Source organism: Tuber melanosporum (genome assembly GCF_000151645.1).
Source record: "Tuber melanosporum whole genome shotgun sequence assembly, scaffold_214, strain Mel28".
In the NCBI taxonomy this organism is placed as follows: Eukaryota; Fungi; Ascomycota; class Pezizomycetes; order Pezizales; family Tuberaceae; genus Tuber; species Tuber melanosporum.
In genome coordinates, this window is record NW_003298880.1 from 140,092 (window position 1) to 150,361 (window position 10,270).

The 10,270-nt window shown below is 45.1% G+C and overlaps 2 protein-coding genes; one reads left to right on the plus strand and one right to left on the minus strand.

The window, feature by feature from the left end:
* Positions 1–6,060: 6,060 nt before the first annotated feature.
* GSTUM_00000727001 (uncharacterized protein) lies at positions 6,061–6,895 on the plus strand (the record flags this gene model as incomplete). XM_002838029.2 has 1 exon in its annotated part: positions 6,061–6,895. One exon carries the CDS (start codon positions 6,061–6,063, stop codon positions 6,823–6,825), a length of 765 nt encoding a protein of 254 aa, XP_002838075.1. The 3' UTR covers positions 6,826–6,895.
* A 29-nt stretch (positions 6,896–6,924) lies between these two features.
* Positions 6,925–9,991, minus strand: GSTUM_00000728001 (uncharacterized protein; the record flags this gene model as incomplete). XM_002838030.2 has 2 exons in its annotated part: positions 6,925–8,876; positions 8,936–9,991. 2 exons carry the CDS (start codon positions 9,989–9,991, stop codon positions 7,686–7,688), a joined length of 2,247 nt encoding a protein of 748 aa, XP_002838076.1. The 3' UTR covers positions 6,925–7,685.
* Between the last annotated feature and the right edge of the window lie 279 nt (positions 9,992–10,270).

Sequence of the window (10,270 nt, forward strand, 5' to 3'; positions counted from 1 at the left end):
TGGTATATCAATCTCTTGATAATGGCCACAGGTACATATGCCAGCTTTGAGGTTGACAATAAATTGCTTATTATTGATTTACTGAATCATGAATAAGGTATGGTTGGCCATATTTACCGTGTTCCTTCCGGTCCAGGCTCGCAAAATTGTTAGTTGACCGAGAGCTAAATCAGACCAGCTTTGTTGCTGCTCCTTGACAGAGGTAGTTTCATATCGCTGAGCTCTCTGGTTCATAGTATAAAGCTAAATTTCATTTAGTAAGTCAAGAATCAGAAGCTCACATTCTTACTTTAAAACCTGATTCATTGACTCAACTATATTAGAAGTTTTGTGACCATAGGACTTACCAGGAAAAAAAGCTGTAACCCACAGTGTTTTGTCAATATTACCAAGATAATCTGCTGCAGTTGGAGTCAAGTTACGTAATTTAGTAAGTCCTTCTTTATAACTATTACTTGTTCTTGCATGTGCCATTTGCCAAAAGTATGGCTCCAAGCCTCGTGTAAACCACTTACAACAATTCTCTTTCAAATGAAAGCAACACTAAGTACGAGCAACTCCAATTCCCATTACTTCATCAGCAGCAAGGAGTGCTTTATCACGATCACTAATGAATGTCATATTTGATAACTTTGGGATTGCTTTTCTGAGATGCTCCAGAAAGTATCTCTTTGAGTTTTCATTCTCACTCTCTACCATTTTTCAGGCCAGTAGTAGAATGTTACCATTACCGTCAATTTCCACAGCCAATAGTAGCATTTGTACAAATCTTGCTTTCAGAAAGGTCCCATCTACCGCTATAAATTTTCTCATAGATTAAAATGATGTGCGGAACTCCTGAGGGCAAATAAATAGGAGTTGAAATATTGGGTTTCCATGATTATCAATAATCATGTAAAGATCTGTATATAAGTTCTAGTTATGTTGGTGCAGCAGCTGTAAGTAGGACAGGATTTTATAGAAGTGCTCACATTGGTGTTCTAGCCAGTCTGCAATCAGAGCTGTCTTCGCAATTCTTGTAGCCTCATAGTTAACCTTTTCATCATAATACATCCGCATAGTTTCCACAATCTCAGTTGGTTTGGTTGCTTTGATGATAAATAGGTGCTGTGGAACTATTCTTCAAAGCCAATTTTGTGTATTGGCCACCTCTCCTGCAGAAACTGGAGCTGCGATACAGGTATGTATAGTGCTGATTCTCTTTACCTGTAGCTCTCCATCTATAGTTTTTGATACAAAGACACACCATGGGCAACTCAAACTACGTGCCCGGCAACAATAATCTACCCACTTGACATCCTTTTTCACTACCAAAAATGTGAAATGGTCTTCTATAGACCACGTCTCAATTGCTTCCTTCAACTTATCAAAAGAAATAAATTATTGTCCCTCCTCGATCAGTACCGTCATTGTATATTAACTCAGAGTTGGAAGTTGTATATGGATTATTAGTAATATGTATAGGTAGTTTGGTATTCTCTGTCAGTTCTTATTTTATTATTTGGAACTTCTATCATGCCTTAAATACGTAAATCCTTCCTCCTCTTCTTTGTTTTTGTTTCTTATTTCTTCTAACTTCACTGGTTGCTGGGGAAAGCGCTTAGACTATAGTGTTCTGCACAGTGTCTTGCTGAAGGAAGTATTTAGACTTCAGTGTTCAGACCTTATGAACCTTGAAAATGCTTAGTCTATGGAGGTCTGTACTTTGAGGGTCATAGTTTTGCTTCTGGAGGGCATGTTTTAGCCAAGGAGGTTATTGGAAAGGTATGCAATATGCCGGAGGGTATGTGAAAGGTTTTCTCCTTTATATAGTGCAAATTGTCACAAACTTGACCCTCTAAATAGGTCAAACACTATTCTGAATCAGTCAACCACAATACAGAATATTTATAAAAGAAAAGTGCTGAGGGGAAGCTGTTAGAAAGGAGAAGAGGCTAGTACTTTTTTATTTTTAATTAAAAGTTGTAGAAAAATGTCATTCAAGATTAAAAAGTGAAAATTTTGGTGAGAGTGATACAAGGAAAAGAATCTATAAAGAGCCATGCTAAAAAATACTGTGAGGTAGAGATGACTAAAATATGATAGTACTTAATATTGGTCAAGTTATGTATCTAATACCTAATGACCGTTTACAACAATTCTGAATTCAATCAAGTTACGAGAAGTATGCCTACTATGCTAGATTGCTGTATGTCATAACTTAATTTTCAAATATTGTTTATAAAAGTCATTATCGCATTCTCTTAGCTTAAAACTCTTCTTAGCTATTCTTCTATTACTTGAATTACAATATTTAATTAATTATATAAAGTATCAAAATTTTTACTCTATTGATTGTAGCCTTAAGCACAGTGTTACATGTATTCTGAGCATGTATCATTTCTCCTTACTTATCATGTCTTTACAATTATTGTTCAATTTCGATTGGTTGCTCCAAGATTGCTGTATTACTAGAGAGTCTACTTTTAGACACTTTGCACTGTACACTTAGTCTTCTACAAGCATCCACAGCCCTTCAACATCTATCTGGTTCTACTCTTTCCATATCATTGTGGATAATAACCACTTAGTCCTCTCAATTGAGCTTTTAAGAGGTTGACTACTAATAGGGGCTACCCACAGTCAACCCTTCTAGAAGTAGGTTTTATTTTGACCTCAGACTAGTGTCTTAGAGTCCTTAACGATTCTCTAATATTATTACTCTTTTAGGGCAACAGACTTCAGTTAACTTGCCTTTAGGCCTCCAGTAATCTCACATACTACTTCAACCTTCGAAGTATTATTACTCTATCAGCTCTGCTACGTTTTGCACGAAACCACCTCAAGACGATTCTCCAGGTTCTCCACCCCATCACCTATCCTGATACTGTTAAAAGTATTCAGTTGACTGTATAGCATGAGTGTATATGGTTTTACTAGAGCATCTCTACTTGTAGACCTTTACAAGACTGACAGCAATTCTCTTGGCTGTAGTCCATGGTACTAGAGACTTATAACAGGACCGGAGAGAGGTGTTAGCCACTATACCTCTAAGTTACAGCTTGTTCGGACCTTAACTGATTGTGCACGAGCGATTCACACAATCTGAGATTCAAACACCCTATGTAGTTCTGGGTAACAAACAATCTAGTAACTTCCCCTGATCTTCCGTGTAGTACATTACTTTTAATGTAGAGTAACTTGGCTCAATATTAGGGTAACCAATGGCCCAAGACAGGGTAACTCTGGTCTGCAGGTAGGGTAATTCTACATAGAGTTACTATTAAGCAATTCAGGGTAACTCACAAATTAACTACTTGGGTTACGCTACTCAGTGGGCTAACCCCTGCTCCTTACTGGTACCTACATACATCTTAGTATAACATAGTATGTCCTACTGAGGTACCTAACTAATAGTACCTCTACTTGGTAGACTCTGGTCTACCACCATTCTCTCTGCGGTAGTCTCTTGACACCGCTATGGGCACAGGTCTGGCTAACTATAATACTACTCCGTAGAGTCTTGGTACAGTTAGATCGTACAGAACAACTACCTTATGATTACAAAAGACAATAGCAAAACCCAGAATGGTAATTTAAGGAACAGATTAGGGAGCAGGGTGATAGGTACAAGGGAGGAATTAATTGAGTACTATACCACGAGCACATTCTTTTTTTTTATTTTTATTTTTTATAATCTTATTTATTTATCCGTTTTAATGAAAGTAAGGCCGGGGGTCATATCAGCTCTCGCCATGTAGACCCATACCTCTACCCAGCCTTGTTCTCAAGTAGCCAGAATAAAAACCTTGACCCCAGAAAGGCTAACACTAGTAGCCAGGTGCCCACCCCTAAGGTCTCACGACTTGAGCACGGAGGTGTCTCTCCTAGAACCACTGATACCTAACCAGCCCTCAGTTTAAAAAACTCCCCCGCAAGTCTCCCGCACGGCTATCTACAAACGGTAAAGACAGAAAGCCCAGAAACCCATCCTTCAAAGCAAGGAAAAACCTCCTTCCCGACAGTACACCGCCCACCGAACAGAAGAAAACCCAAACCAGAGTAACTGCAAACCAAAGGCCAAAACCAATTCCTCGCCTACAACAACCCGATACCAACCCAACTCGTGCCCCTCGCTTGGGACAAACCAATTGTCAGGCCTAGCCGGTGAAGTCGAAAAAACGAATAGGTGCGCCGTATAGGTGACATAAACGTATGTCTTATGTATATAGCCCATGGTCGCAAGCAGGAGAAACCGAAAGGAAAGAGCACCCATTGTAAGCAGGAGGTATTGGCAGAACGAGAGCCCCAAGCTGTCCATCTGGGAGGGCTGAAGGGGCTGCCCGAAGCAGCAAAAGAGGGGGACGTAGTAGGATACCAGCCAATAGTAGTAGGGTACCAGCCGACACGACCGAAGAGAAAAAAGGAGGAAGAGCCAAAGGCCCCAGTGCTGACCCAACCAACCAACACCTATTGCCGTATTACCGCGTCTCTCTTGTAGTTCCTTGTTCTCTGAGAGATAGTGTCACTTAGTGGAAGGAATCCCACCAGCGGTAGGAAGGTGGAAGGACGAGGTGAGGAAGGTGACCAAACTTGAACCGAGCGACTAGGAGGGTATGGCCAAATCTCACCGCGAGACACACCCCGAAGTTACTAGCCGAGGCATTCCCCAATGGGGATCGTGTATGTGGGAAGAAGGACATCTACCACTGCCAGTGCCATCTGGAAATGAAGAGAGGAAGCCAACCATGCTAAAGCTAAGCGAGCTCCTATTAGCAAGACAGGACTACTGGGCGAGTCCAGATAACTCCCCCATCAAGCAGACAAGAGACAAGCGATGCCAAAGCGGGAGAGGATAGAAGAGTTAACTGTGCCCCTAGGCAGGAACTATCGAGAGGGCAGAGGGGAGTGGGGGGTATCCCCGATAGTTGACGTGGTGTTGCCAAACTATGTGGGAGGAAAATAGGAATGACGGAGCGTGTACCACGAGCACATTCTAAGACTTTTAAATTATCCCTTTATTCAACATATTAAGTGAGGGATACCTGGAAAGGTATATGTAGTAGAGAATAACACTTCCACACACACAACATCAAAAGAGCTTGGGAAGGAGGAATGAGAAAGGTTCAGAATATGATCAGTTGACTGGCCTGCCCAGTCACTGGACCTGAACAAAATCGACCCACTTTGAGACTACCTATAGAATTTACTAGAAGAGTATGAATTTCATAGCCAAAGCCAGGACACAAAGGAGCAGGTAAGAGAGCTTTAGTAGTAGAGTAGAGGAAGATACCGCTTGACTTGATAAATCAAGATTGTTTGAATCTTCTAAACAAGCTCAAGCCTGTTATCAAGAATAAAGATAACAATAACTTTCAAGGATAATTTGCAGCTTTTTAATTTTTATCCACTCAATTCTATATTTTTATTTTTATTTTCTCCCTTTCTCTTGCTACTTCTCCCATTATTTTTCTCTCACCCTTCTCAATTTCTTGTAATAGGATATTTCATTTTGTGTTTTTTCTGGTAAAATCGAACTAGTAATGTGAGTATTGTACTCCATTTTCTTGGTGGAAAATATGTGTCACTAGTTGTAATGTGCCGCTTTTTCTTATCAGACTTCACGTGACGGATATATCTATCGGCCGCACTCGTACCAAGTATCATACTTGGCACATTCACGCTTTGCCATGTGTGGAAAGATCTCTTCCTTCCTATAGTAGCGGTCCTTTTCTTCTTGCTTCTTTTTGTCCCTGAGCTCGGAGATCAACCAATGTTTGGAACCTCTCCTGGTGTGCTGTCTAGTGATTGGCTCAATGGCGGGATTTTACAACGGATTTATCAAATCATACCTCTGGCCCCGGTTCAGAGATGATAATATGAGATGATGCTCCATCTCATCGTATCATAACCTCATCCCCACCTTAGGGCCAGTTACCTATCTTTAGTGAGCTAGACTGCGGTGACCCTGCCTCCCGGCCTAATATCACAATTATTCTCATCATATCTCCACCTATGATAAAATGCCATGCCCACCTTCTGACACCAACATCCCCCCTTCCTCTTCCTCTGGGGCTCGAAATGTCCCGAACCCGACTTCTCCATATCCATCTCGGAAAAACTACTTATGCCTCGGCTGCGGCCCTCCAAAAATCACTCCTATCCGCCCACCTCTCACACAAATCTCGAACAACCCTAATCCCCATCTCGCCATTGCCAACCCTCATTACCACCCAGCCTCCGGAACCCACGGTGATAACCTCCGAATTCCACCCCCCCGTATACACCCTCGGTCGCCGGGAGTCACAATCGCCCTTAACCCCCGAGCGGGAATCCCACCTCCGCGTTAGGGGCGCGGAACTGCAATACACTCCCCGCGGCGGGCTGACTACATTCCACGGCCCGGGCCAGCTTACGGCCTACGTCATTGCCGATCTTCGGCATCACGGCTTGAGGCCTAGGTGTTATATTCGAACTCTTGAACGGGCGCTTGTGGCGACGTGTGCTCAGTGGGGTATTCGCGCCTTCACCACGGAGGATACTGGTGCTTGGACTTCGGAGAACAGGAAGATTGGCGCGGTGGGCGTGCACATGCGGAGGTTTGTGAGTAGTTTTGGGGTTGGGTTGAATGTTTCTACCGATCTATGGTGGTTTGATAGGATTGTAGCTTGTGGGCTAGAAGGGAAGGGGACTACTAGTTTCGTGAGGGAGGGTGTGGTAGGGGTTGGTGTAGAGGAGGTTGGGGATAGGTTTGTTAAGGCGATGGCCGAGTCTTTCGGATGTACTTCCATCGGGAAGAAATCTCGCAAGGATATCCCACCAGACCTGCTGGTCGAGGAGAGCTAGAGGTGTGTCGAAGTAATTGCGTGGGGGAAACACATATGCACGGTGTACAAGTATATACGCGCCTGTACTATTTCACCTTCACATTGTGCACCAACAGTCCTCCTTGTAACCATAATAAGTAGGAAGATAGAAGAAGCACCCACGTAGTAATATACCGGACATGAACAATTGGGGGAACCGGAAACGAAAAAATTGAAGTTGAATAAGGAGAATGGAAAGCAACAGGTCAAACCGTCGACCAAGCGAGTATCATAGAAGAGAAAAAGTACAGGGAAAAAGTACAGAGAAAAATATTCCAAAAATGGTCTAACCCAATCGCCCATGCATGACACCTTTCCCCAAGAACAAACTCCTTCCTTAAGCTACTTACTTCTACATAGCCAGCCCAGTCGATCCCTCCTCCAAACCAACCCCCCACCCCCACAAAAAAGACCCGAGCCCCGAGGAAAAGGAAGTGAAAGGGAGAAAAGGGGGGGTATGGAAAACGCCGCTCGTCGCACAAAAAACCTGCAGTAAAGCAAATAGCTCCGGTGATGGCCAGAGAGTAGTAAAGAGAAATGCGAACGAAGTGTGGCGGAGTGTGAGGAAAGAGACAAGCCGAGTGCAGTGAGTAGACAAACATACGAATACAGTGAGAGAATAAAGGAAAAGTGGATATAGCCTGTAAGGCGATGGCGTGCAGGTTAATCGAAAAACAAAAATGAAAATGAAAACAGGAGATTGGCTTCTCGAGCCCGAACATCCCCAGCTCCCCCTTCTCAACTCCCTCAGACTTTTTAAATGCACAAGTTATTTAGATGTACCGAGAAAACCAAACTCCCCCAAAGTATGCTCTCCAAAGAGGACTGCACAAGAATTTTCTATCCCTCAGTCTTATGCCATCTGTTCAAGACAGCCATCAAACCGACCCCGATCAGCATCACCCCAATCATGCTGGCGTAGGGAGCTGCATCTCGTTTTGATATTGCCAAGCTGCACTCCTTGCTTCGTTTGTTGATCATCTCCCCAGAGTTTCGGCTTTCATTAAGAGCCGCTGTCTTACCCCCGGTAGGTTTAATAGTGCCGTTTAAATGGAAATCTTCCGCTGCTTCCTCTATACCCTCGCTGGAGACCTGGATGCCTGTGTTCTTGACTGCCACTGAGTCGGTCTGACTTGCAACCTCTCTCTCGTGTAAGAGCTTTCTGGCCTGTTCGTCCTTGCGAATCTTTTCCACCATCTCGCCGAGCGTCTTCTTCGATTTGATGCTTTCGTGCTCCGAAGCTTCAGCTTGCCGCTTGTACCGTTCAATCTCCTCCTTGGCCGACTGCAGTTCCGCCATCATCTGCTCGACACGCCGCTGCAATCTTTCAGCTGCTTCCGCTGCTGCCTGAGCGGATGGATCAACCGTGACGCTCGCGGCATCATCGTCATCGTAGATATCTCTATCTTCCTCGTCTAAAGCTCCCGGATGACAATCCAACGACTTTTCGTTTCGCAACTCATGGACTTCATCCGATAATCCGATAGCTTCATCGGCGCGTATCTTTTCGGCGTCAAACTCCTTGAAACCTCTCCGACGAGCTGTTTCTCGGACACCTCTTGAGGCGTTCTCAAGTTGTGCAGCGCGAACTTCAGCTACCTCCCTCGCACTTCTCTCCCTCTTCAGCGTCTCCTCAAGCTCTCTAACCCGAATTGTCTTGGCCTGCAGCTCTCCGCGGGCCTCCTCTAGCGCACCCACAAGCCCATGTAAATGTTGCGGTGGTTCCGGTCTCTCAGTTTTCTCCGACCTAAGTTTTGGCGTGTTCCTGCTGCTATCAGATAACTGCTGGCCCCTGGGGTGCTCTTGAATGTGTGTGGAAAGTGGAATCAGTGAGGGTGGCGAAACCTGGCGCTGGGCTAGCCCTGTATGTGTAGGGACCGGAGGAGCGGGTAGAGGCTCGGTGGGCGCCGGATTTGCACTGGGGGCGATATGCCCCAATGCAACAATTGGCCTAGAGCTTAACAGAGAATCAAAAACTTCTGAAGTCCTTTGTAAATCCTGAGACTGTTGCTTTGCTGATTGCAACTCATACTACGCGGAAGATAATTAGTCAGGTTCATACCTAGTGCAAATATTGGATATTCGCTTACGTTGAGCTTTTTCACAACCATTTCCATCGTCACTGGCGTGATCATCATCTGAGGTTGTCGGTGACTGGCTGGTCCTCCGCTCATTACCGATGATCGTGACCCCTGGGATCCGGAGCGCCCTCTAATACTAGTATTCTGGAGGGGGGCGGAGTTATTTTGGGGGTTCATTATGGAGACGCTGTTCATGGGGTCGATATCCACAAAGTTGAGGTCGAAGTTACCAACATTCGGAGTTTGTAAACCGGCATGTTCAACCCTTGCAGCTACCTTATGGTGTATAATTGTCTTGTTGTCCTCGCCAACAATATCTATACCTAGTTCCAAAACATCTTCCGCTCTAAGTTCGTGAGGCTCGCTGTCTCGGTTCTCCTGCGATAGCCGTTGTCCGTTGACAAAAGTTCCATTGGACGATTTGATGTCGCGAATCCAAACCCTGCCATTCAACTTCTCCGCCCAGATCTCCGCATGCTGCCTAGAAAGCACCTTTGAATCGAAATAACCGTTGTTTTGGGTAGGTGTGGTCTTATTATTAGTTTGACGCCCTATGCGTAGGGTATCGGGCCAATAGGGGAGAGGAATGAATTTGCGATCAAAAGTCCCATTCAAGGGAAGAAGCATCAAATAAGAAGGTGGGAGTGGGCCCCCATTTTGTTGTGTCTGACCAGATATAAGATGCTGAGATGGTAGGATGGGCATGGCTTGGTGATTGCCATTGATGGATGAATTGGAACCCGCCAACAAGCCTCCCTGTGGTTGATTTGAACTGCCTGGTACCCTCATCATATCGGATTTTGTAGCCCAGGTTGCGTTTGCACCCCTAGTAGCAGCGCGACTCACCCCCTTCTTTTTTCCGTTGACAGAGGTTCCCCAGCCAGCCTCAGAGCCATTGGATGTGCCAGATGTCGAGGAGACCGAAGACATACTTGATGAGCGCTGGCCCTTAATAAAGATGCGCGCAACGTCGTCGTGGGTCACCGAATTGAGTTTACTTGGTCCACTCCCATTCCATGACCCCGGAACGGAAAGAAAATTCGGCGCTTGAGCCACGGCGGTCATACGCTGCGCTGTAACCGCACGCGAATGTGCGGCCGAGAGGGCGATGAATGGATAAGTAACTCAGGAGGTTTCAAGACTAAAAGAGCGTGTCGGCCGGCTAAGCACTGAGGGGAGGATAAGTTGGTAGTCCAGCCAGAGCCCCAGGAGAAAATTAGAGAACTCGGTTGTTGGTTCGGGTGTCGCGTACGTCTTCAGGTCGGAAATCTAGCAGTTACGTCAGACAAACCCACCCGGGGTCAAGGGGGGGCGCGCATATGCGACAGGAAAGAAGACAAGATA